Raw genomic sequence first — 26,888 nt, 5'->3', positions numbered from 1 at the left:
CGCATGCGGGAAATAAAGCAATGACAAAAGATCCCAAAATGAGGGAAATAAAGAAAATGATTCACGCAGAAAATGAAAAAATATTATTTGTATTGCGGTAGCACTTACTATCAGGGACCTGGGCTTCCTTGTGCTAGGGGCTGTACATACATGTAAGGAAGAGATGGTCCCCCCAAAGAACTTACAATATAAACAGATTTCAGAGTAGCAGCCATGTTAGTCTGTATCCGCAAAAAGAAAAGGAGGACTTGTGGCACCTTAGAGACGAACAAATTTATTTGAGCATAAGCTTTCGTGAGCTACAGGCATCCGATGAAGTGAGCTGTAGCTCATGAAAGCTTATACTCAAATAAGTTTGTTCGTCTATAAGGTGACACAAGTCCTCCTGTTCTTTTTGCGAATATAAACAGAGTGTAGGAAAATGCAGTGGGATTCATCCCTGTAGTGGCAACAACCCTTTCTCTAACTTCAGCTTCATGATTTTTTCTCTATTTCTGATTAATTTTCAACCACAGGTGTGAGGGGCTTCCAAATCTGTGTAGAACACTATAGGGCTGAAAAGACATCCCTTCACTCTATTCTATTCAGGTTCTTATACTGCTGTCATTACTGTGAGCCTTCCACTTCTGACTAACATCCATCGTCTGCGGGGGATTCTCTCTCTTCCTCTCCCCAGGGGGAGAACTCGGTGTGTAGTGTTTTTTTTTTTGGTTTGAATGTCCACGCTGTTCTGTGTTATGTTAGAGAAGACATAGGGAAGAAGTCCTCCTTGCACGGGAGTGGAAAGTTTGTGATGATCCTTGGTTCCTGTGGGAGTCATTCCAGTCTCAGACTTGCCCTGAGAAAACTCTGTTTTTTGCAAGCAGCTGTTGACGGTGGTGGAAGATCTAGTCTGCTCCATATCCCAGTTGTGCAATATGTCTTTTGGATTTTTACTTCTCCAGGTCTGCTGAAAGGTCTTGGACTCATAAGAGGTGTACTGATAAATGGCATAAGCAGGCACTTTTGCAGTGGCGTATGAGTGACTTGGTGGGTCAGGAATGGATAGGTTTGGAAGGATTACCTCTTTATTGGCAAATGTCAATAAATGTTAATTTCACCATACGCACACAAACTGATGAAAATATTTCTATGGGTAATAATCAAAATTTACAGATAGACAAAGTGAGAAAATGCTGCTTGAGAACTTATTAGAGGTTGACTTAAAGATATTTACTCTGTATATTTTGATGTGATGTTGACAATTTGTGTTTAAGAGTTTATAAGACTTTTTGAATATCATCTGTCATTAAATGATTATTGTCTGACCTTCCCATAGTTTCCCACAGCTGTGAAAATGTAAATTGATAAACATCTAAAAAAGTTTAAACCCCATAATCTTGCACAACTGTGAACATTTAAAAGGATAACAATTTTTAAAAAGCTTAAACATCAACATTGATACTATCAGTCAAAATTATTTAAAAAATGGAAATCGGATTCTGCCAAGTCTAGGAGCAGGCAAGAGAACCAGCTCAGCCTAGGCTCCTGGTTCTAACACCAGCCTACATCATCGGTTCTAGTGCAGCCTAGGACCCTGGTTCTAGGATAGCCTGGGACCCTGGTTCTTGTACCAGCTTAGGTTAGTGGTTCTAGCACCCCCTGGGGCTGCGGTTCTAGCACAGTCTGAGACCCGCCGGTTCTAGCACCCCCTGGGGATGCGGTTCTAGCACAGTCTGAGACTCTGGTTCTAGCACCCTTGGGGCTGCGGTTCTAGCACAGTCTGAGACCCGCCGGTTCTAGCGCCCTGTCATAAATGTAAAGGGAAGGGTAAACATCTTTAAATCCCTCCTGGCCAGAGGAAAAACCCTTTCACCTGTAAAGGGTTAAGAAGCTAGGATAACCTCGCTGGCACCTGACCAAAATGACCAATGAGGAGAAAAGATACTTTCAAAGCTGGAGGGGTAGGGGGGAAAAAAGGGTTCTCTCTGTCTGTGTTCCTTTTTGCCAGGACCAGAGCAGGAATGCAGGTCAGAACTCCTGTAAAGAGCTTGTCAAGGTTCCTCCCCCACTCTGAACTCTAGGGTACAGATGGGGGGACCTGCATGAAAAACCTCCTAAGCTTATCTTTACCAGCTTAGGTCAAAACTTCCCCAAGGTACAAAATATTACACCCGTTATCCTTGGACTGGCCGCTACCACCACCAAACTAATACTGGTTACTGGGGAAGAGCTGTTTGGACGCGTCCTTCCCCCCAAAATACTTCCCAAAACCTTGCACCCCACTTCCTGGACAAGGTTTGGTAAAAAGCCTCACCAATTTGCCTAGGTGACTACAGACCCAGACCCTTGGATCTTAAGAACAATGAACAATCCTCCCAACACTTGCACCCCCCCCTTTCCTGGGAAATGTTGGATAAAAAGCCTCACCAATTTGCATAGGTGACCACAGACCCAAACCCTTGGATCTGAGAACAATGAAAAAGCATTCAGTGTTTTACAAGAAGACTTTTAATAAAAAATAGAAGTAAATAGAAATAAAGAAATCCCCCCCTGTAAAATCAGGATGGTAGATATCTTACAGGGTAATTAGATTCAAAAACATAGAGAACTCCTCTAGGCAAAACCTTAAGTTACAAAAAAGATACACAGACAGAAATAGTTATTCTATTCAGCACAATTCTTTTCTCAGCCATTTAAAGAAATCATAATCTAACACATACCTAGCTAGATTACTTACTAAAAGTTCTAAGACTCCATTCCTGTTCTGTCCCTGGCCAAGACGACTACAGACAGACACACAAACCCTTTGTTTCTCTCCCTCCTCCCAGCTTTTGAAAGTATCTTGTCTCCTCATTGGTCATTTTGGTCAGGTGCCAGCGAGGTTACCTTTAGCTTCTTAACCCTTTACAGGTGAGAGGAGCTTTCCCCTGGCCAGGAGGGATTTCAAAGGGGTTTACCCTTCCCTTTATATTTATGACAGAGCTAATAAGTAATCTAGTTAGATATGCGTTAGATTCTGCTTTGTTTAAATGGCTAATAAAATAAGTTGTGCTGAATGGAATGTATATTCCTGTGTTTGTGTCTTTTTGTAACTTAAGGTTTTGCCTAGAGGGATTCTCTATGTTTTGAATCTGATTACCCTGTAAGGTATCTACCATCCTGATTTTACAGAAATGATTCTTTTACTTTTTCTTTAATTAAAATTCTTCTTTTAAGAACCTGATTGCTTTCGTTGTTCTTAAGATCCAAGGGTTTGGGTCTGTGTTCACCTATGCAAATTGGTGAGGATTTTTATCAAGCCTTCCCCTGGAAAGGGGGTGTGGGGCTTGGGGGGATTTTGGGGGAAAAGATGTAACCAAGCGGGCTCTTTCCCTGTTATTTTTGTTAGACGCTTGGTGGCAGCAGCAATAAGGTCCAGGGACAAAAGGTAAAATAGTTTGTACCTTGGGGAAGTTTTAACCTAAGCTGGTAAAGATAAGCTTAGGGGGTTTTCATGCAGGTCCCCCCATCTGTACCCTAGAGTTCAGAGTGGGGGAGGAACCTTGACACTTCTTGCTCCCCGCGGGGCCAGCCCGGCTCCCCACTGGCCTTCGAGGCAGGCCTTCTGAGCTTGCCGCTCCCACACGCACCCTCCCAGAACACGGTGCCCTATTGGCTCCCTAACGTTCTAAGCCCGCCTTGAGCGGCCTTTCACTCAGCCTGGACCCGCCCCTCTCGGTCCCCGACCGCGCCTCACTTCCATCGTGCCCAATGGATGACAGCGCCGCTCCAAGCTCTGACATGCGCGCCTCGCCGCTCAGAGCCCGAACATGCGCATTGTGGACAGATCGGCCTACTACGAAATGCGCATGCGCTCTGAGTGGCGGCTGTCAGCTCCGCCACCCGCGCTGTGTACGGGGCTCGGTTCGGGCATGCGCAGTCTGGGCGCTGTCCCGGAATGCGCAGGCGCCGGCGCTAGCCCTTTCGCCAGCGACGCAGGCCGGGTTCAGCGCCCCCTTGACATGCGCAGTAAGCGCGCTGGGCGGGCGAGAACGCGGAAGTCCTCAGCGGCTTAGCGCCGGCCGCGTAACTAAGATGGCGGCCTCCGTGCGGCGCTGCGCCGTGGCCTGGCTCGTCCCCGCGGCGGGGCTGCTGGCGCTGCTGGCCGGCCCGGGGGCGCTGGGGAGGCGGAGCGAAGTGAAGGCGCTGACGGACGGGACGTGGCGGGAGCTGCTGCAGGGCGAGTGGATGATTGAATTGTGAGTGCGCGGGAGCGACCGCCCCTCCCCCGGCCCGCCGCGCCCCGGGGTGTCTCCCCTCCCCCACCAGCCCTGCAGAGCCACCAGGCGGGGTCGTGCTGTCCGGGCCTCGGCCCGCGCTTCCCGCCAGTCCCTCCCGGGGAGCGGGGGGAAGGGTTCTCGGCACCACTCGGGCGTCGCCCCATGCTCCCGGCATGCCCTGGGGTGTGTGTTGGGGGGGGCGGCCCTCAGGCCGCCGCCGCCGCGGGGGGGGGCTCCGTGGGCCCAGCCCCCCCCCCCCCCGCTCCGGCCCGGCGCTGGGGTCTTGGCCCCTCTCGCTGTGTTGAGATTCCCAGGGCGAACCGCAGTCTCATAGAGCCGTGGGGCTAGAAGGGACCTCCCGAGGTCATCCCGTCCAGCCCCCGCGTTGAGCCAGGGCCCCATGTTCTCTGGACCTGACCCTACGTGTTTGCCTGACCTGTGCTTAAAAACCTCCAGTGGTGGCTATCCCCCAACCTCCCTAGATAAGCTATTCCAGTGCTTACCTGCCCTGACTCCTAGACGCTTTCCTGAGTTAATAGTAAGCCGCAAAAAGAACAGGAGGACTTGTGGCACCTTAGAGACTAACCAATTTATTTGAGCATGAGCTTTCGTGAGCTACAGCTCACTTCATCAAATCCCTCTTGCTGCAAGGTCTGTTAATTGGGATTATTTTTTTTCATCTATGATTCCGCACCAGTGCCTCAGGCAGGATCGGGCAGCTTTTAAAACAGCCTAGTTTCTCCTTTGTGCAGACTTCTTTCAATAACCGCAGCATTCACAGTCTGCCATACTCAGTTTTGCTAACAATTGTTCTCTTGGAAGCTGTTACTTGAGAGGTAGTAAAGGTGGCAAATTTATGAGGCCTGAAGACATGGCTTAAAAATAGATGATAGCTGACTCTGTTGTAATCATATCTTTAATTTGCTTAATCTGTTACAATGGGGTGTGGCTGCCCGTTTCTTAATATCTCTGTAGCACTTGCGTGTTAGCTTGTATTAAGTCACTAGGCATGTTACTTGCAATGGCAGTGTCTATATTCTGGGTTATTACTGTATGGTTGGATAAATTAGCATTGTGTTTTCTCCCACTTCGTTTCTTGAGACAAACCTTATTTTTCAGTTATGCTCCCTGGTGTCCTGCCTGTCAAAACCTTCAGCCTGAATGGGAAAAGTTTGCTGAATGGGGGGAAGATCTTGAAGTTAACATTGCAAAAGTGGATGTCACAGAACAGCCAGGTAATCCCTGTTATAGATCTGAAAAAAGAAACAATATTTTATACAGATGTTTACACTTTGTGCAATACCCAGAGGCTGTGTTGCTTCATATGCTTTCTTTGTTTGGGGTTTTTTTTGTTGTACTAAAGTGAAATGTTGAGTGTGCTTGTTTTACATAAAATGATTAGAGGCAATAGGAACAATACAGATACAGTATCCTTAATTGTAGTGAAAGCCCATTAACTATATTTATGGCTGAGAAGCACAAGTCCTGCTGAAAGTCAATGGTACTTGTACTCCTAAATCATTTAGGAGCACCTTGAAAATTCCACCCTGTTTGCATTACTGTGGGAACCCAAGATTGGGTTCCCTTTGCACAAGCTGCTATACAACACACAGAAAGAGACAGTCCTTGCTCTGAAGACCTTACAGTCTAAATAGACAGACAAAAGATGAAACAGGCACAGACAGGTGAAGTAACTTGCCCAAAGTCACATAGCTGATCAGTGCAGAGCTGGGAATAGAACCCAGGACTTCTGTCTCCCTGTTGAGTGTCATATCCCTTAGACTGTGCTCTCTTTCCAGTGTGTGTCAATTTGTGCTTTATTAGAATTACAGGTGAACAACTGATAGACATTTTTGTCAAGATGCCTATGATAAACACATTTATTGTCCGACACTGTTTATTCTCTCTTCCCAACCCCCCCACCCCCCCGACCAGTTCAAATTGTTCTTAACATTTTAAAAACAATTGTGTCCTTCAGGTCTGAGTGGCCGATTTGTCATAACAGCACTTCCCACTATCTATCAGTAAGTACTCAAAATTCACAGTAATAGAGGAAATGTGGTGATCTCCTTATTAAATGTTGTATTTCTTGGAAAAATGATTCTAGATTATTTGTTTGCTTTATTGAGAGAGGCTTTTTAGGATGGAGAGGGAGAAGTCTCAGAGCTCTTTGTATCATTAATCATAAATTTATGATCACCTAGCCTGGCCTCCTGCATAGCATGGGCCATAGAATGTCATCCAGTTATTTCTTTGCAGTTAGTCCATACCTTGACCTATCTCTGTAGTGGGTGCTTCCATTTTTTAAACTTGTGTCTATTAGGTGGTTTTAATGCTGCTGTTGGGTGAGGCACTGGCAAGATTGTCGTCTTTCCGTAGTAACACAATATGAGTCCAGCAAAGATCCTGTATTCTGCCAGATAAATGACGTTGATTGCGTTCCATTTTTTCTAAGAATCTTGACTTTAAAGTAGGATAAAAAGAATGATTATAGAGAATACAGGAGAAAAATGCCATTGAACAGAAATGAATGCTACATGGATAGATTGTACTACACAGCTACACAATAGTTGTACTGTATCTGGCATCCTAAGGTACTCATCTAATTTGTTCCTCTTTGAACAGTTGTAAAGATGGAGAGTTTAGAAGGTACCAGGGCCAGAGAACTAAAAACGACTTCATAAATTTCATCAGTGACCAAGAATGGAAGTCTGTTGAACCAGTTTCTTCTTGGTTTGGTCCTTGCTCTGTCCTGTAAGTATCAGTGTGATTTTTATCAGTATCTGTATTATTTTCACTACCAGACACGTGCACATTCAAGGATTCTGTGGGACAAATTATCTGGTGCACCATAGCACTGCTTGGTTCACCTTAGATCAGTGGTTCCCAAACTTGGTTCGCGGCTTGTACCTGTGGGTGCTTAGGTAAACAAAGTGTCTCATGGCCCGCCAGGGGCTTACCCTGAACAAGTCACGAACCAAGTTTGGGAACCAGCTGCCTTAGGGGGTAAAAGTAACTTTTTGTCCCCTGTTCGAATGAGGCTGTTTCAGGGGCCATTATGCTGGTGAGGATAATCTTTGCAGAGTTGAGACTCTGACACTGTATTTGTAGATTTTTCATAGGCTAATGTACTTGTTCTGCACGCTTGAGTGGAGCAGCTAAAAATTTGGAAAGAGTATATCATTGTTTTAGAGTGCTAGCAGTGTAAGGAACATGTGGAGACAAATCAGATGCAACCTGTGATGAGTGCAGGCAGGAAACAGTGGGAAAGTGATGTCACCCAGTCTCAAAAGAATAGTGCTGTTTGAAATGCTATATAGTCTTCCAGTGGTTTTGAGGGGCAACTCAGAAGATTGCTTGCTTTTAACTACTGCAGTGCTCCTATGTTGTAAATGCTGGGGGTATATAGTTATTTTGGGGGAGGGAATGGGATAGTAGATAGGGAATTGCTTAGCAAAATGGCATTCCAGAATCAAGATTCTGTAATCTGACTTGGGTGATCCCAAATTCTTATGCGCTGGACTAGTTTGACAGCTGTTGGAGCACAGTCTAAACAATAATATTTGGAGCTCTTCTGTACAAAAATACAAATACAGGAACTCCTCACTTAACGTTATAGTTATGTTCCTGAAAAATGTGACTTAAAGCGAAACGATGTTAAGCGAATCTAGTTTCCCCATAAGACTTAATGTAAATGAAGTGATTAGGTTCCAGGGTAATTTTTTTCACCAGACAAAAGTCTAATATACTTACTATATATACATACACACACAGTATAAGTTTTAAACAAACAATTTAATACTGGTACACAGTGATGATGATTGTGAAGCTTGGTTGAGGTGGAGGAGTCTGAGGGTGGGATATTTCCCAGGGAATGCCTTACTGCTAAATGATGAACTAGCAATTGGCTGAGCCCTCAAAGGTTAACTCTCACACTCTACGAGGCAGCAGGAAAGGAGGGAGGGCAGACAGACACACACCCCCTGTGTGTGTTTGAGAGAGAGATGCACATTTCCCCTTTAAGTATGAAGAGTGGGGTCAGAAGTACACTGCCTTGTTAATTAGATCAGCAAGCTGGGACCAGACCGCAGTTGCTGCCTAAGGCAGCAGCTCCCTCTGTCCCTGTGTCCCCCCTGCTCTATGGAAGATGGTGTAAGCGGGGTGCAGGAGCAGGGGGGAGATGGACACCCTGACATTAGCCCCCCCCTTTCTTCCCCTCCGCCACACACAGCAAGCAGGAGTCTCGGGGAGCAGCTCCAAGGCAGAGGGCAGGAGCAGCACATGGCAGTGCAGGGAGGGACAGCTGAACTCCAGCAACTGATACCCTGCTGAGCAGCTGCTGCACAGGGAACTTAGGGGAGCAGGAGCTGATGGGGGGCTGCCAGTCCACCCTGGTTCCAACCACCCACCAGCTAGCTCCAAAGGGCTGCTCTTCCTGCAAGCAGTGGACAAAGCAGGCGGTTGCCAAACGACAGAAGGGAGCATTGCACAGCTTTAAACGAGCATGTTCCCTAAATGATCAGCAATGTAACAACGAAATAACATTAACCGGGATGACTTTAAATGAGGAGTTCCTGTACTGTGTTCATAGTGTAGCCTTTCTGCAGTTAGAATAACATCAGGCTCAGTTGCAGTCCTGCTCAGCATTTCTGGGCAGTCACCTTTAGGCCTGAAATCTTTGGCCTCCAGGGCGTGTGTGTGTGTGTGTGTGTTTTGAAAGGTCAAGGAAAATTGTGATGTCTTTTTTACAAAGGTATAAAAATACTTCTCCCACTTAAAAGCTGTCCCTTTGTTCAGAAGTCAAGATACCTGAGCTTTGAAACTTGGTCTGCAAGTAATCTTAATGAAAGAGTTGGTCCACAACCAAGTATGACACAAATAGGCTTCTAATTAAATTAGGATGAACAGAAAAATGACTACTGCAAGTGTACAATTGAGATCTTTAATGTTTGTGCCTTAGTCACTGTGCATGCCTCCTTTCATAAGTGCACGCTTAAGTACTGAAAGTGAGTTAACTTTTCAGCGGGTCAACTTTTAGCTTTTCTTTTCCTAAAAAACAAAACAACACAAACAAAACAACAGCACTGCAAAGATAGCCCGGTAACAATGAAAGATCAGGAAATGGAAAAACCTAGAATTCCTACACCAATATCTGTTACTTAGATGCAATATTTTATAATTCTGTGTGTGCATTGTGGCCAAGCTAACGTTGCTATAGGGACCATAGCTTTTATATACCCTGACTTTTATTGTAACTCTGCAGTCTCAATGTCACATTAAGATACTTTTTGTATCATATTAGTTACTTGAATACAAACATAATTGGTACTGTATAGGCTGTTTTCCCTGAGGAACAAAGTCTAGTGCATTCACAAATGAAGAGTTAAAATGCATAGGCAGCAGGTGCAAGTTCTAGGTGGTGTGGGGATCTGTAGATGTCCTTCAGAAACTTGCAGAAAATATATACTCAGGTACCAAATAATGCCCATCTCCTGTGAGGGAGACTGTTTCTAGAACCCTGCAAATCCGCAGATACCCGGTTGATATCTGCATTTGCAGATGTGGATTTTTGCGGCTTGAGGATGGAAGTGGATCCAAATTTTATATCTAAAACCCTGCGGATATCCGCATCATCTCCACAGATGCGGATATATGTGGGGCATATTTGCGAATCACGGATAGGATGCAGATACACGCTTTGTATCTGCACAGAGCTCTATTTCAGAGTAAAGGGCAAAGTAGAAGGATAAAGGAGAAGTGGTTAGGAAAGGAGCCAGATATTTTGGGATGGTGGCAAAACCAATGCTCAATGTAGGTCTGATGAATGGGAGGTTCATAGATCTGTATGCTTCTGATTTGCCTAAAAAAAAAAAATTGCAGTTTCCAGTTTCACTCTTTTCTGATTTATTTCAGGATGAGCAGTATGTCTGCTTTGTTTCAGTTGTCCATGTGGATCAGGGTATGTGTTGCAAGTCTGATTTTTGTTTAACTTGAATAAAGAGAAACTTGGTATTCTGCCATTCTTGAGATGACTAATGTCTGTCTTTCTTTTTAGCATTGCCACAATTATTTTACAGAAAATGTTGGTATACCAGTTTGGGGATCATATGCTATTTTTGCATTGGCAACTCTGTTTTCAGGACTGATACTTGGACTTGTAAGTAAAAAATATTTTCAGTTGTGAGAAACAGAAACTGCTTTTTATACAGCATGATGGATTAATGCAATGTAGAAGTTCAGAATTATTGAATGAAAACTTTCTTTTCAGATCATGGTATTTTTAGCAGACTGTCTCTGTCCATCCAAAAGGCATAGACCACAGCAGCACCACTATCAAAGTAAGCATGCTATATGTTTCTAAGGGTTTCATTTTGTTCGAGGAAGCCAGTGAGTAAATCCTCGTGTAATAATATGAGGCTTATGATTGCTGGCCATGAAACATTCACTAAAATTTTGACTTTTTGCTGATCAGTGATATTGCACTTTAACTGTGATTATCTAGTGTCTAGGCTTCATAATAGGATCATGACTGAGGTTAGGAGAGCAGAATATTGTTTAATATAGACTTCAGATGGTGAAAATAGCTTTTTTTCAACATTTAGATGTTTGGAGGATATTTCCTCCCTCACCATCTCAAATTTAATAAGGTAAGCTAAAAGTTTGGGCATCAACACATTTCAGTTAAATTCCAGTGAATGAACTCCGTTTGGAACTTGTAGTCAGATTGAGGGCAAAAGAAGACATGCCGCATTTTAAAAGGAGGAGGGGTTTACATCTGTTAACATAATCCAACAATTCAGTTTAAAATGCTTCACTGAGAGCTATTAAAATGAGGGGTGGTACTAAAGGGGATTGCTTACTCACTGTTACAAAGACATATGAGGAGAAAGCTCAGCCCTGTGTACCTCAAACTGGTGCTTTTAGGTTCCCTGTCCCAAGCTTGAGGGAGTCTTATGCCAAGTAATTTTGACTAAGTAATCGAAGAACATGAGTGACCTAATTCCTTTGGTGGCAATGAATCTGTTTAGGCATTTTACATTTAATATTGGAATTCCCAACTTCTGCTGGTTTGTGGTTAAGATAATTGCTATGACTAAACCACTGCAGTTAATGTTCATGTATATCAGAATTCCTAGACAGACCTGTTAGGTGTTGCGCAAGCAAAATAGGTCTTGAGATGAAAGTACTTCTGTTTTCTCTTTAAGAAAAATTAGCACCAGAATCAGCCCGGCTCTTGAAAAAACTGGATGAAGAACAAGAAGCAGATGAGGAGGATCTTTCAGATGATGAAGCAGAGGATAAAGAGGTGGCAGACAGAAACTCTTCAACAAATGCTGTAAGACAGCGTCCTGTGAACCTTGCTGCTGCCACAGATAAATCATAGTTCCATATACTTGAGGGTTTCTTGAGAAACAAAAGAGGTGCAATATACCAGACCCTTCTGCTTGAAGAGAGGTGGAACTCGTATCGCTGTAGTGTTTGCTCATCACTTTCAGAGAAAGCTACCTTTAAAAAAGTCTCTGTGGCATCAGGTATTCAAAGCTGAAACTTGATATGGCAAATGGCGAAACCCAATACCATGTCTGTGGATTGGTGCTAAGAAATAGTTTGTATGGCTTTCTCAATGACTCATTCTGTGGTTGAGTTGTACAAAATGCAAAACCAGTGTATTTGCAGTATTAGAGAATATTAGCAAGGAAAATGCACTAACCTGTTTGCCTGCTAGAGCAGCTGAAAAGATTCCTCATTGTAAAGATTCCTCCTTTCCAGTTTCATTCTGAAGAAATGCTGGAAAAAATTCCTCAAGTTATGGGATCTTTGCCCAGTTTTTGTGGTAAAAATGTGCTATAAGCTGTTTCCAGGTCACTGTTCTGTTAGATAGGTATGACCTTGAGTGCAGCAAACAAATTTCTTTACACCAAATAATGCAAACTAAGGATATCCTCTAATAAAAAGCAAGGAGATGAGACTAATATGGGACATACTGGAGTCTTAAAAACTGAACAGTGGCTTGTTAATGCCAATCATGCATTGGCCTGATATTCAGGATTGCCCTGTTATGAAACTTGAGTCTTCCCTTCTATTGTGGACCATTTTTATTCTGTTCCATATTACTCTTTCCCCTCTCTTTTTAACCAACTTTCATCCTCTGTGTAGTAGGTAAATCTTTTATATATCCCAGGCTGGAGGAAAAACTACAAATATGACTTAAAAAAATTTGAATTGATGAAATTTAATTTCCTGGTTGCTTTTCTCCTTCTGAACTCTTGAGTGGAAAGGTATTTTTCTACTCTTACATTCAAATTAAAAAATGCTTTCTTTTTTTAATTTGAATGTATCCTAGATAACTAAAGTACATGAGCATGCGTTATAGATGAAGAAAGCAGGATGCCTGATCTTCCACACTCAAACAGAAATAGCACACTCTCTCCTGTTAAACATTTAGTGTGAAAACCCTCTGTTACTCTTGCCAAGTTCTAAGTTAAGATGTTTCCAGAGTTTTGTGTTCAGAGCATCTCATTTTCTGCATTTACTGTGCAGAGGACATTCAGCACTGTGTCTCCTGGCCTAGAGGCACACATGTTCTTTTCAAATACCACAGGCCTTGTGGTTGCTTGCCTTCCAGGACCGCTCTTATGAAGCTAATATATTTATTTTCACTTCTGCTACATTATAGCGCAGATAATTCTAACCGCCTTATTAAAACAAATGGAAAGCTGGTGCTGAGGAGCTAAAGAAATGATTCCTGTAGGAATGGTCAGCAATGATCTCTTTGCCATGGTAGTATGCGCACTCCATTCCCTGTGCTTTGATGCAGTAAAGTGTTTGCCTGCTTCATATTAGTTTAAGGAGCTGTTCGTGTCTTTAGTGATGTCTCATGGAAACAGAGCCTTTAATAAACCTAAAAGGTAATAACATGCTATAAAAAAAAGTCTTTGAAATAGTCCTAAGCATTTTTTGTGACTATTTAAAGCTTTTGTGGCTTTCAGTTAAGACAGTGATGCTCCATATCCATCTGTTCAAATGAGTAATCTTGACTACAGTGTCTTCTGACTGCATAGTCACCCCACTGTAGTCAAAGCTGAGAACAGCAAAAGGCCAGTACCTATAATTATTCAACCACAAAATGAAGGTCCCTTATGTGCATTGTGAAGCTAGTATGAAATCTCTCTTGCATTACCCAGAAATCTCGTCAGTTGCATTGTCTCTTTTTAGCAGGAGTACAAGGCTCTTAAATGCCCCAAAGGAGATACACAAGTTCTGAGCTTCTCAATTAACCATGTAATTCTTCTACTCTGAAAACTTATTTCAAATGGCATCTGGCAATTCCCTGTCTGTCTCAATGACTCCAGCTCAAACTGGCTTAGTTTACAAAGAGTTTTCTGCCTAAGTGCCAGTTCCATCAGTTCATCCTGCTGTAGGGAACTAAAGCTGTCATGGTTCAACCGCATCTTCTTATGAGCATGGTTGTGTACCTAGTGTATATTTAAAGGAACACGTGTCACACTGAATTTTTTTTTAAATTGACTAATTTACAAAAAGTCCAGTTTCTTAGAGTGCCATTTTAAATGCTATGCCCTGAAATTAATATACATGTCTCCTTAGCATTCTAAGGGTTTTTCTGTTATATATATATATGAAATATAGAGTATATGTTAATACTGGAATTGTGCATTAGCGAGCCAAAGAAAATGAAGAGTTCTGTTGCTAACTTCTGAAGTGGTGTTTGCAAGTGAGATTGCTGTATATAGTAGGTGCAACATTTTCAAACAAATGTAACTCAGTTCTTGCTGGTCCTCATCTTAGTGAATTTGCAGTGCTGGCAGATTAAACATCTGTCATTACAAACAGTAAATTTTGGTCTGGAGTCACTTGAGAGGCTAATGGAAATACTGATGCCGTTCTTAATTTTTCACTGCAAAATGGCACGTTGAAGCCAGAAATGTTTTAACAATATTACTAATTACTTTTAGCAGAGACCAGCCGGGAACAAGTAGCTATTAATGAATGTCCAAGGGATATGGAGTAGTTACTTAAAAACAAACTTGCTCAGCATTCACAAATATTGCTGTTGATTTAATACATTGAAAGTCATAAGGGAGGGACACATTAAGTGTCTGTCATGTCTTGAACATTTCTTGGCAATAAATAACACAAAATATGCATTTGTATGTCAGTTAGTCACATCTTTAATCAACCTGCATACTGTGATTGGAAAAACATGAGTCAACTCACCAGATATATTCTGCTGTCAAACAAATCCCTCCAGGGAAATTCTCAGATGTACAAGAAAACGATCAGCTATAAAACGTGTCCTAGTACTTCCTATTAGTCTTTTTTGTTTCTTTGGTGCTGTTGGTTTGATTTATCCTAAGCAAAAATATTTTCCATTCTGTGTTATCACTTATGCTGTTACCTCAGTGAAAGTGTAACTACAACAATGTAAATCAATCTGTTTTGGTTAGCTTTTTAGTTGAATCGTGTTCCTACGTTTTAAAATATCAAAATTAACGTAGTATGTGAAATGAAATGTGTATCCTGTATAATACACTTAAGATGTTTTTGTGGGAATTGCCTTAAATGCTATAGAGTCTAGATCACTGTCTGTTACCAGTAAAATAAAGCAATAATGTATGATGTACTAGAGAAAAGCAGCACTTTATTTGATAAGTGGTACATTTCATTCAGCATGAAACTTGCACTTAATCCTGGAGAGGATTTGAGAGAAGGCCAAGGATTCAGATAGAGCTGCATGTTCTCAGTGTGGAAAAGTGCTTACTCTAGATTTGAAATAATACAGTTTAACAAAGCCTTCCGTATGTCTAAATGTAGCTGCTGCTTACAGATGCAGATGTTAGTTTTAAACAACTACACTTGTATAATATATAAAACATATTCTTGATTTTTTTTGCCATGTTACAGCTTTTAAGTGAAGAAAATCAATGTGTTTTCTTGTTAAAGTGGTAGCACTCTCGTGTTTCTCTTGCCAGGGTAACACTTGTATAACTTGTCTTTGATTTTCCTACCTTTCCGAATACATTCCTGCCCTACAGGCAAATGATTGAACTAGTTCAAAAATTGCCTCTCGAACTTAAGGGTCATTTATTCTGAGTTGCGTGAATCCTGACTTAGTGTTGCAGAACTTGCATTTGTGCTTATTGTTTGTGCAATAAATGCTGTGTTTAGTGATCATAGGCCAGCCTCGTGCTTTTGCCCACCTTTGTAAATCTTACTGTCATGCTTTCACACTGCGATGGTTTGTCCTGTGATCATTTCTTCCTTTCATCTGTACTGAATTACTGTATTCCTAAAATTGTTTATCGAGGCTTACTAGCCTCAGATTGCAATGTAACAAAGGTATGTTAATAAGAACCTGCCCTTTATATCTGTTTGTGTTCATAATGCTTGAATATCAATTTTATAAAAGCCAGACTACCCTTTTTCATTCTAGTTGGGATTGAAATATAACCTCGTAGACCAGGGTGCTGTAACATACCGTTTTTAAAGTTTTGTCAAAGGTTCTCCGAAAGAATACTTATTGAAACTATGACTACCAGCCTTAGATTCCTGTTTTCTCGGTGAATTTTGAATACACATTTTGGGTTAGCTCCATTTTCCAGTGTCAAAGCAAGGCTAAGCAGCCATTGTCAATGCAAAATAACACTCACATTGTAACAATACAATTAATAAAATAGTTCTGACTGTTTGTCTTTTTAAAGGAAAAATGTTGAATGACATTTTAAACTAAAGTGGCAGGGAACAGCTTGTGCCTCTTTTTAAAATCCACAATAGCATCTCTTATTGTTAAGGCTAGGATCTGGTCAAGGGTATTTTTAGTACAAGACAGTCAAGGACAGGTCATGGGCAATAAACAAACATTCACAGCCTGTGACCTATCCATGACTTACATTAACAATACCCGTGACTAAATCTTAACGGGGGGCACTGTGCTGAGGGGGAGCACCCGTGGCCAGGGGCCGCTGACCCTGCTCAGGACGGTCCTGGTCTGGTGCCGAGGTGCGGCTGGCCCTGGGGCCCCTCCAGCTGCATAGTATGGCTGGCTGCGGAGCTACTCCACCAGCAGCCGCTGAGGCTGTCTCTATGGGCAGCCCTGGGGTCAGCCACGCTGGCCACTGCAGAAGTGTCAGAAGTCATGGAATCCATGACTTCGGTGACCTCCATGACAGACACAGAGCCCTACTTCTTGTAACATGACCTGGTTATTTAGCAGTAGCTAGATACCTCCCAGGGTGCAGGGGAATCTACTCCCCAAAAGGGCTTAGATAATGAGTGTATAGGACAGTATAGATCTCAGTGTAGAAAAACACAGGTTGGAGTCAACAGTTAGAAATCTTGAAGTTTGGCCTCCTGGTTTGACTCATTGACTTTTCTCCTGGGGTCTAAAACAATATGCTGTGAAACTTCCCCAACCCAAGGAATTTTTAGGAATCGTCTTTGTGATTGTCTACACGCCAGCTACTAACAACTAAATGTTTGCTATATGCCCTGGTGCAGCGAGCTGCCTTACAAATGGGATTCTTCTAGAATACTTTTAAGCAGTGTCATGTGCACCCTAGTGAGTGGGTGTGGCTGCAGATACTGAATCTCTGCAGTATCCCATCCCGATGAGTCGAAAGAATAGTAAATATGGCAGGCGACCAGCTTGGCTTAATGGTGAAATCCTAGCGGATCTTAAACATAAAAAAGAAGCTTACAAGAAGTGGAAGGTTGGACATATGACCAGGGAAGAGTATAAAAATATTGCTCGGGCATGTAGGAATGTTATCAGGAGGGCCAAATCGCACCTGGAGCTGCAGCTAGCCAGAGATGTCAAGAGTAACAAGAAGGGTTTCTTCAGGTATGTTGGCAACAAGAAGAAAGCCAAGGAATGTGTGGGCCCCTTACTGAATGAGGGAGGCAACCTAGTGACAGAGGATGTGGAAAAAGCTAATGTACTCAATGCTTTTTTTGCCTCTGTTTTCACTAACAAGGTCAGCTCCCAGACTGCTGCGCTGGGCATCACAAAATGCGGAAGAGATGGCCAGCCCTCTGTGGAGATAGAGGCGGTTAGGGACTATTTAGAAAAGCTGGACGTGCACAAGTCCATGGGGCCGGACGAGTTGCATCCGAGAGTGCTGAAGGAATTGGCGGCTGTGATTGCAGAGCCACTGGCCATTATCTTTGAAAACTCGTGGCGAACCGGGGAAGTGCCAGATGACTGGAAAAAGGCTAATGTAGTGCCAATCTTTAAAAAAGGGAAGAAGGAAGATCCTGGGAACTACAGGCCAGTCAGCCTCACCTCAATCCCTGGAAAAATCATGGAGCAGGTCCTCAAAGAATCAATCCTGAAGCACTTGCATGAGAGGAAAGTGATCAGGAACAGCCAGCATGGATTCACCAAGGGAAGGTCATGCCTGACTAATCTAATCGCCTTTTACGATGAGATTACTGGTTCTGTGGATGAAGGGAAAGCAGTGGATGTATTGTTTCTTGACTTTAGCAAAGCTTTTGACACGGTCTCCCATAGTATTCTTGTCAGCAAGTTAAGGAAGTATGGGCTGGATGAATGCACTATAAGGTGGGTAGAAAGCTGGCTAGATTGTCGGGCTCAACGGGTAGTGATCAATGGCTCCATGTCTAGTTGGCAGCCGGTATCAAGTGGAGTGCCCCAAGGGTCGGTCCTGGGGCCGGTTTTATTCAATATCTTCATAAATGATCTGGAGGATGGTGTAGATTGCACTCTCAGCAAATTTGCGGATGATACTAAACTGGGAGGAGTGGTAGATACGCTGGAGGGGAGGGATAGGATACAGAAGGACCTAGACCAATTGGAAGATTGGGCCAAAAGGAATCTGATGAGGTTCAATAAGGATAAGTGCAGGGTCCTGCACTTAGGACGGAAGAACCCAATGCACAGCTACAGACTAGGGACCGAATGGCTAGGCAGCAGTTCTGCGGAAAAGGACCTAGGGGTGACAGTGGACGAGAAGCTGGATATGAGTCAGCAGTGTGCCCTTGTTGCCAAGAAGGCCAATGGCATTTTGGGATGTATAAGTAGGGGCATAGCGAGCAGATCGAGGGACGTGATCGTTCCCCTCTATTCGACATTGGTGAGGCCTCATCTGGAGTACTGTGTCCAGTTTTGGGCCCCACAATTCAAGAAGGATGTGGATAAATTGGAGAGAGTCCAGCGAAGGGCAACAAAAATGATTAGGGGACTGGAACACATGAGTTATGAGGAGAGGCTGAGGGAGCTGGGATTGTTTAGTCTGCAGAAGAGAAGAATGAGGGGGGATTTGATAGCTGCTTTCAACTACCTGAAAGGGGGTTCCAAAGAGGATGGCTCTAGACTGTTCTCAATGGTAGCAGATGACAGAACGAGGAGTAATGGTCTCAAGTTGCAGTGGGGGAGGTTTAGATTGGATATTAGGAAAAACTTTTTCACTAAGAGGGTGGTGAAACACTGGAATGCGTTACCTAGGGAGGTGGTAGAATCTCCTTCCTTAGAGGTTTTTAAGGTCAGGCTTGACAAAGCCCTTGCTGGGATGATTTAACTGGGAATTGGTCCTGCTTTGAGCAGGGGGTTGGACTAGATGACCTTCTGGGGTCCCTTCCAACCCTGATTTTCTATGATTCTATGATTCTATGAATCTAGAAAGAAAGTAGGAAATACAGGCTGGGAGTCAGGCACTTTTCACTAGCACCTGTTGCGTGCCCCAATTGCATGTGCATAAGCCTTGCCTTGTTCGGTGAAATAGGTGAGGCTGGATGTAAGCTGCTGTCCTGACTTTCGCCTGCTGGCAAACTAGTTTGCACAAAGTTTTAAAACGGGGAAGCTAACTGAAAAGTGACAGGTTTCAGAGTAGCAGCCATGTTAATCTCTATTCGCAAAAAGAAAAGGAGTACTTGTGGCACCTTAGAGACGAACAACGATGAAGTGAGCTGTAGCTCACAAAAGCTTATGCTCAGATAAATTGGTTAGTCTGTAAGGTGCCCCAAGTACTCTTTTTCTTTTTGAAAAGTGTGAGCATATTCTAGCTTAGCCTGCTCCTTTCCTCGGTGGGAGGTGGGGTTGCTTAGTTCCATTGGTCAAACACAAATGACAGGTTCGTGCAGCTCTTAAAAAGAAAGAAGAAATGACCTGTTGCTAAAAAGTGGACAGGTAACTACTGTTCATTTTGATTTTAACATCCCCACCCAGAAGCTGCAGTTAGCATCTGCCTTCAGTAACCGGAAGCTTTCTGAATGCAATTATAGTTTCACCATATATCACGTTGATGTACAGCTCTTTGTACAGCCGTTCAGCAAACGGTGCTGTTCTGCAGTTAAATGGAGAGTAAGTGATGCTGAAAGTATGAAACAGACCAATACTTTTCTTCAGTCTGCCTAAATTGAGTAAATATTCCAAAAATGAAGATTTGACTTCTGCCTCTACTGTACCTTTCCCTAAAATTCAGACTTGTTCAGAGCTGGCACATAGACAAGGTGCCAATGCTAAGAATCACCTAAATCTCTGAAAAGCAGCTTCTAGTTGCTAAACCCTAGTCTCTACTGGGGCTCTAGCTGGTTTTAAAACTGATTTGAATCTTTGGGACTATTTCCCCAGTTGAGACACCACCTTCAGGTATTTTTGTTGACAAGAAAAAAGTCAAATGCATAAATTATTCACCTTTGAGGATTAGTACCAGGAAAAGAGCATCTGAAATACATCTTTTAATAACCTCTGTAGATGGGATGATAAATACAGCAATAAGCCCCAAAAGTATATCCCCTAGCAGGTGGCCTTTATGTACTCAAGAAAGAGAGCCTCATGCACACCTTCTGGTGTGGTTTATTCCTTGTTAGACTGAACAGCTCCTTCATTTTACATCTCAGTGTTTTTAAATTTTTTTTTAAAAGTGCAGTATTTCGGGGGTCAAGGATAGGTCATCCTCCCCTATTAAAAATAGTCCTTTAAGGACAGCAGACAAAAATAGAGAACAAAATTATAGCACCCTTTTTCTGGCCTCTTTTGTACACAATTATTTTTTCCCTCACTTTTTTTTGTCTTAGGTCTTTCTCTCTCCTTGAAATAAATTCATGGTCTTGTCTTTCCTTTCAGTGGCAGTTTCTGGCATAATGCTAACTTTTTATTCCTAAAGCGGGGCGTATCTGTTGTTATGAGAATTCAACATGGCCAGAGGACCACTAACTGCTGTTTAATTGGCATCTGGGCATATAGTGGGGGAGGGAAAGGCGTTTATTCCCTGATTCAGCAAAGGATTTAAATATATGCTTAATTTCAAGCATGTGCTTGACTTGAATGGGATTAGTCGCCTGCTTAAGTGCTTTGCTGGAATGGAGACATAGAAAGGGCCCTAGTGGGCTTGAGGATGAGGCTGGGCTGGACTGCCTGGGGAAGCTGTAGTATCCCTTTGATGGGAAACCAGAGGTAGGTCAGTGGTTGTTGCAGACATGGGGCAGGTTTAATTACACCTTGAATTTGGAGACAGAGGTTCAGGGCGCTCAGTTTGTTAGTAAGGGTGACTATTTGAAGAACAGCAGCCGCCTGCTAGAAAGAGGCAGCTGGCCCCTGGGGTGGGGGTGGGGTTGCGGAAAAGGGGTTTACAGGTTTAACAGCTGATCCTATTTCAACTATTGAAATGGTCCAGTACAGAGATGGAAGATTAAGAGAGAAGGTATCTCAGTTGACTTCAGTGGGCTTTGGATCAGGCTTTTGTTGAGGCAATGAGAGCCTCGCTGTAAGTCTGTGACCAAGTGTGACATCAGGAAGGCCTAACCAGAATGTGGCCGTGGACACTCACTTTCATTTGCCAGCCTCTCCTATATCTGAGCATCATGTCGCTTGGTCATTTGTCAAGTTAGACTGAGCCAAAGGCCTTTAGCCACACAAGCTCCCCTGGGTTATCCCTTTTGTTGGGCTAACCCAGCCCAAGCAGCCATTGATTGAATATGTCTAAAGACTGATGGATCTTTTTGCTTCTATGCCTGGTCCTTCCAAGTCGGGGCTGAGAGGAAACCTGCACGGTGACTGCCTGCTCTATGAATAAGTAAGTCTTCAGTTGCCAGAGGCGTCAAGCCTGTGCATGTGAACCAACACAACCATGTCCATTGCAGGGGATCCACGCCAAGTGTGTGTGTGGGGGTGCCTTGCTGAGCCCCTGCTGCAAAATCCCTGTCTTCCTGCGCAGGTGATGGGGGTGTCCTTGGTGTGTTGGAGGCTGGCCCTGGCTGATATCACTAGGATAAGAGACCTCTGGACTATGGCTGGTAATACTGGGTCAACCATGGGGTGCACACTCTTCGTGTCCCCTGCTGTGTGCTCTAGGAGATGAAGGCTGCCCAGCCTCTCTTCTGTGTCTTGAGCAGGTCCTGTGAAAAGGGTGTTCTCCACCTTCCTGTAGCTACTGGCCCATCAGAACTCAACTTCAGGCTCCTACCCCACAAACCACCCTGCTGGCTGCCCCCAGCATATCACCTAGGCAGGCTGAATGCCGTCCAGCGGGCCTGCTTCAGAGCCACACCCGGGGACCATCTCTACGTGTCTGCTCTCCATGACATGTGCTTCCTTGCTCTCGTGTCCTGCCCTACTACTAAATGGCAGGATGCCCTTCCACCTAGCAAGGGTGAGCCTTCATGCAGCTCTGGTCTTGTGGCCTGCTGTGGTTATCAGCTGGTGGCTCTTACACAGGGGCTGTTAGCCTGGGTGCGTGGCAGGCACAGTTCACAGAAATCTCTGACGCCTTCCCCTGTTGTGGTGAGAGGGAGACCCTGGCCTACCTGCAGAGTGCCATGTTGCCGCTCCTCTTTCAGCTCCTTCAGGCCGAGTGAGGTTCTGGCCATGCTTTCCTCCACAACTGTTCCTGTCTACGTGGCCCATCTGTGGCTCCACAAAGGCACGAGACGCCTTGTCAGTCTTCCTAGCTCTGGCCATCCATAAGTCCAGGAGGAGGAAGCTGGATGGGGAGGTTCTCTGTGACTGTGGGGCCTTTTTCCATTCCCTGGCCATTTCATGCATCCAGGCCAAGATCCTCTGGCATGGGTCGCTGACTCCTTCATGGAGCATTAGGGGTCTGCAGTTCTCTACTCTGACTCCCCATCCGGTGCCTTGTTTTACACTGCTTATGGCCTCTTAGAATTCTGTGCATGTGAATCATACATGATGGAAAGGTACACCCTTAAAACAATGTCAGCTTCTAAAATATTTGTGAGCATCTGGGGAAAATAAACTTATTACATCTTTTAGTGGTTTTTTTTGTTTTGTTTTTGTTTTTTGGAAGATTCATTTTGAGAGGTAGAATGTGACTTCTAAATCAGGAAGCTTTAAAAAATGCAGAATGAATCATTTTCATCAGTAAATCATTATTCCACAATTATATTTGTGTTGGTAATTAGTGGCAATACTTGGCTTCTGCTTCTTCAAGAACTAATAGTATGATATTTTGGGGGCTCTTATGAATGTCAGACTCAGCAGAGGCCTCAAAGCCCCTTGATCCTCCCATGTATTATAATTTCTGAGAGAGGTGATCTCTCTATACTCCTCTATAATTTGCATCTTGTTTTGGGGGGGATTGCAAGTAAATGGGTGCTTGGATACTATAGTGACTGATGCCATATAAATACTTGACATATAGGCAAATGAAGGGAGGAGATACACCAGTACTCCATCCCTTCTGCAAGTGGCATCCTGTATCCCTGTAATTTTAGCCACAGGCAAATTTAAATGCTGTGTCCGCAAATGTAGACGTTGTCTTCTGTGCTAGGCATGGAGTTATTTACCCTTCACGTGCAGTGGGATTGCTGTGGTTGCCACAGCTACATGCGGGAGAGAGCTTTTACTCGATTAACGTCATCGCGTTGGGTTTGCTCTGGTGCAGCTGCACTGAAGACCTGCTATTAACACTGATGCCATAAATCATTTCCAGCTGACTTCTCTGAAGAGTCAAGAGCTTGTTCACTGGCTGACCACACGGTCTGTCTCTGAACAGCGTTTTCATCAATCCTCCAAAAACAAAAAACTAAGACGGGAATTATGTCCGGGAAGTGAATTAGACAGGGGAGCAGAATAGATGTGATTGCAGTTATGTGAGCTCCTTGTTTGAGAGCTACCTTATCTGTTTGTCTTCCTAGTAGGGGTGGTGCTACTATTAGGGACAGCAAATGGTTCTTCAGTGAACCATTTCCTGACTAGTGACGTATTCAGCTGTGATTCTGTATAAACCATTAGCGTTTGGGCTCTTGCCTATGGAATCTGCTTCAGTCCTTTGATTCCTACATGGAGATACAAAACTTTTCCATTTGGCCCTCATCCTAAATTTTCCAGTTGTTTTCTACACTGCAGAGCTTTCTACACTGTCAGACAAACGAGTAAAAGGTTTCCCTTTTCTCTTCCCAGTCCATGTAGCTGTATTCTTTTCCACTTGGAAATGTGTTGGAATAGAAATGCAATGGGTTTTTATGCTGGACCATTTGCTTAACAGCTTGAGTTGTGTACCTTCAGATATGCATCGGGTATCCACAAAAGAGCTTTTGTGTGAGCACACCAATGTCTGTTCCATACCCTGCTGATCCAGGTGTGGAAACATAAATAATACAGATGATGTGGTCCCCTGGTGTTAGGTTAGGGAACTTTGAATAAACAGTGGTAGGGGAAATGATTGTGAGTTTGTTGGAAGCCCCAGTGCAGGTGAACATGCTACGGCAATGTACGAGCAGCAGAAGGAAAATCTTTGGAAGAAACATTAATCAGGCAGATATCAAATATCTCTTGTTCCGAGTGAGCAATTTAGTAACAACATATATTATAGTTACATTTGATTGATGTCTTTACAAAAAAAAAAAGCTTTGGTTTATAAAGGTAAAATAGATTACGGCCAAAGGAACTTGTGATTGTTGGGTGCCTCAGTTTCAGGTGCCTCCACTTCTTGTATACTTAAAAAACCCAACAACAACAACAAAACACAACACCTTGGCTCAAATCTCACAATATGCTGCTGTAACATTTAGAAACTAATGGAGAAATGTGACATCGCCACAAGGCCCTGGTCTACACGAGGAGTTGAGGTCGAATTTAGCAGCGTTAAATCGATTTAACCCTGCACCCGTCCACACGACGAAGCCCTTTTTTACGATTTAAAGGGCTCTTAAAATCGATTTCCTTACTCCATCCGTGACAAGGGGATTAGCGCTGAAATCGGCCTTGCCGGGTTGAATTTGAGGTACTGTGGACACAATTAAATGGTATTGGCCTCCGGGAGCTATCCCAGAGTGCTCCATTGTGACCGCTCTGGACAGCACTCTCAACTCAGATGCACTGGCCAGGTAGACAGGAAAAGGCCTGCGAACTTTTGAATTTCAATTTCCTGTTTGGCCAGCGTGGCAAGCTGCAGGTGACCATGCAGAGCTCATCAGCAGAGGTGACCATGATGGAGTCCCAGAATCGCAAAAGAGCTCCAGCATGGACCGAATGGGAGGTACGGGATCTGATCGCTGTATGGGGAGAGGAATCCGTGCTATCAGAACTCTGTTCCAGTTTTCTAAATGCCAAAACATTTGTCAAAATCTCCCAGGGCATGAAGGACAGAAGCCATAACAGGGACCCGAAGCAGTGCTGCGTGAAACTTAAGGAGCTGAGGCAAGCCTACCAGAAAACCAGAGAGGCGAACGGCTGCTCCAGGTCAGAGCCCCAAACATTCCACTTCTATGATGAGCTGCATGCCATTTTAGGGGGTTCAGCCACCATTACCCCAACTGTGTGCTTTGACTCAGTCAATGGAGAGGGACGCAACACGGAAGCAGGTTTTGGGGACAAGGAAGATGATGATGAGGTTGTAGATAGCTCACAGCAAGCAAGCGGAGAAAGCGGTTTTCCCAACAGCCAGGAACTGTTTCTCACCCTGGACCTGGAGACAGTACCATCCGAACCCAACCAAGGCTGGCTCCTGGACCCACTAGGTGGAGAAGGGACCTCCGGTGAGTGTACCTTTTAAAATACTATACATGGTTTAAAAGCAAGCATGTTTAATGATTAATTTGCCCTGGCATTCGCGGCTCTCCTGGATGTACTCCCAAAGCCTTTGCCAAAGGTTTCTGGGGAGGGCAGCCTTATTGCGTCCTTCATGGTAGGACACTTTACCACTCCAGGCCAGTAGCACGTACTTGGGAATCATTGTACAACAAAGCATTGCAGTGAATGTTTGCTGGCGTTCAAACTACATCTGTTCTTTATCTCTCTGTGTTATCCTCAGGAGAGTGAGATATCATTCATGGTCACCTGGTTGAAATAGGGTGCTTTTCTTAAGGGGACATTCAGAGGTGCCCGTTCCTGCTGGGCTTTTTGCCTGTGGCTGAACAGAAATGTTCACCGCTGTTAGCCATGGCGAGGGGGGAGCGGTGAGGGGCTAGCCACATGCTGGGGGGAGGCAAAATTCGACCTTGGAACGAAAGCACATGTGCTATGTATGTAATGTTAACAGCAAGGTTTACCGTGAAAGAGTGTACCCATTGTTCTATAAAATGTGTCTTTTTAAATACCACTGTCCCTCTTTTTTTCTCCACCAGCTGCATGTGTTTCAAAGATCACAGGATCTTCTCCTTCCCAGAGGCTAGTGAAGATTAGAAGGTGAAAAAAACGCACTCGTGATGAAATGTTCTCTGAGCTCATGCTGTCCTCCCACACTGACAGAGCACAGACAAATGTGTGGAGGCAGACAATGTCAGAGTGCAGGAAAGCACAAAATGAGCGGGAGGAGAGGCGGCGGGCTGAAGAGAGTAAGTGGCTGGCTGAAGAGAGGGCTGAAGCTGAAAGGTGGCAGCAGCGTGATGAGAGGAGACAGGATTCAATGCTGAGGCTGCTGGAGTATCAAACTAATATACTACAGCGTATGGTTGAGTTGCAGGAAAGTCAGCAGGAGCACAGACTGCCGCTACAGCCCCTGTGGAACCAACCGCCCTCCCCACCAAGTTCCATAAACTCCTCACCCAGATGCCTAAGAATGCTTTGGGGGGGCCTCTGGCCACCCAGCCACTCCACTCCAGAGGATTGCCCAAGCAACAGAAGGCTGGCGTTCAATGAGTTTAAAAGTTTTAAACTTTTAAAGTGCTGTGTGGCCTTGTCCTTCCCTCCTCCACCACCCCACTTGGTGCTTCTCTCCTCCACCACACCTCCTGGGCTACCTGGGTAGTTATCCCCCTATTTGTGTGATGAATTAATAAAGAATGCATGAATGTGAAGCAACAATGACTTTATTGCCTCTGCAAGCGGTGATCAAAGGGAGGAGGGGAGGGTGATTAGCTTACAGGGAAGTAGAGTGAACCAAGGGGCGGAGGGTTTCATCAAGGAGACACAAATAACTTTCATACCGTAGCCTGGCCAGTCATGAAACTGGTTTTCAAAGCTTCTCTGATGTGCACTGCGCCCTCCTGTGCTCTTCTAATCACCCTGGTGTCTGGCTGTGCATAACCCACCCCACCATAAACGTCTCCCCCTTACTCTCACAGATATTGCGGAGCACACAGCAAGCAGTAATAACAGTGGGAATATTGGTTTCATTGAGGTCTAACCGAGTCAGTAAACTGCACCATAGAATCATAGAATATCAGGGTTGGAAGGGACCTCAGGAGGTCATCTAGTCCAACCCCCTGCTC

General features: G+C 44.1%; 1 protein-coding gene across 3 annotated transcripts; it reads left to right on the top strand.

The window, feature by feature from the left end:
* The first annotated feature begins 3,859 nt into the window (after positions 1–3,859).
* Positions 3,860–26,457, top strand: TMX1 (thioredoxin related transmembrane protein 1). Of its 3 annotated transcripts, none has more exons than XM_073350160.1 (8): positions 3,860–4,220; positions 5,361–5,476; positions 6,220–6,265; positions 6,867–6,995; positions 10,155–10,200; positions 10,297–10,398; positions 10,510–10,579; positions 25,803–26,457. In XM_073350160.1, the coding sequence occupies exons 1-8, from the start codon at positions 4,057–4,059 to the stop codon at positions 25,865–25,867; spliced, it is 738 nt and encodes a 245-aa protein (XP_073206261.1). In that variant the 5' UTR covers positions 3,860–4,056; the 3' UTR covers positions 25,868–26,457. The 3 variants fall into 3 exon arrangements, with proteins under 3 accessions (XP_073206261.1, XP_073206260.1, XP_073206259.1); XM_073350158.1 differs by lacking the exon at positions 25,803–26,457 and adding an exon at positions 11,447–15,948 and having other exon boundaries at positions 3,867–4,220; XM_073350159.1 differs by lacking the exons at positions 10,297–10,398; positions 25,803–26,457 and adding an exon at positions 11,447–15,948 and having other exon boundaries at positions 3,865–4,220.
* The last annotated feature ends 431 nt before the right edge of the window (positions 26,458–26,888 follow it).

The sequence above is a fragment of the Lepidochelys kempii genome, chromosome 6, assembly GCF_965140265.1.
Source record: "Lepidochelys kempii isolate rLepKem1 chromosome 6, rLepKem1.hap2, whole genome shotgun sequence".
Classification (NCBI taxonomy): Eukaryota; Metazoa; Chordata; order Testudines; family Cheloniidae; genus Lepidochelys; species Lepidochelys kempii.
This window is presented reverse-complemented; position numbering and strand designations above follow the sequence as displayed.

Coding starts and splice junctions, on each gene's coding strand:
- TMX1 (XM_073350158.1), top strand. CDS start 4,057: ATGGCGGCCTCCGTGCGGCGCTGCGCCGTGGCCTGGCTCGTCCCCGCG. Junction 4,221..5,360: donor GGCGAGTGGATGATTGAATT/GTGAGTGCGCGG, acceptor CTTATTTTTCAG/TTATGCTCCCTGGTGTCCTG. Junction 10,399..10,509: donor CAGGACTGATACTTGGACTT/GTAAGTAAAAAA, acceptor CTTTCTTTTCAG/ATCATGGTATTTTTAGCAGA.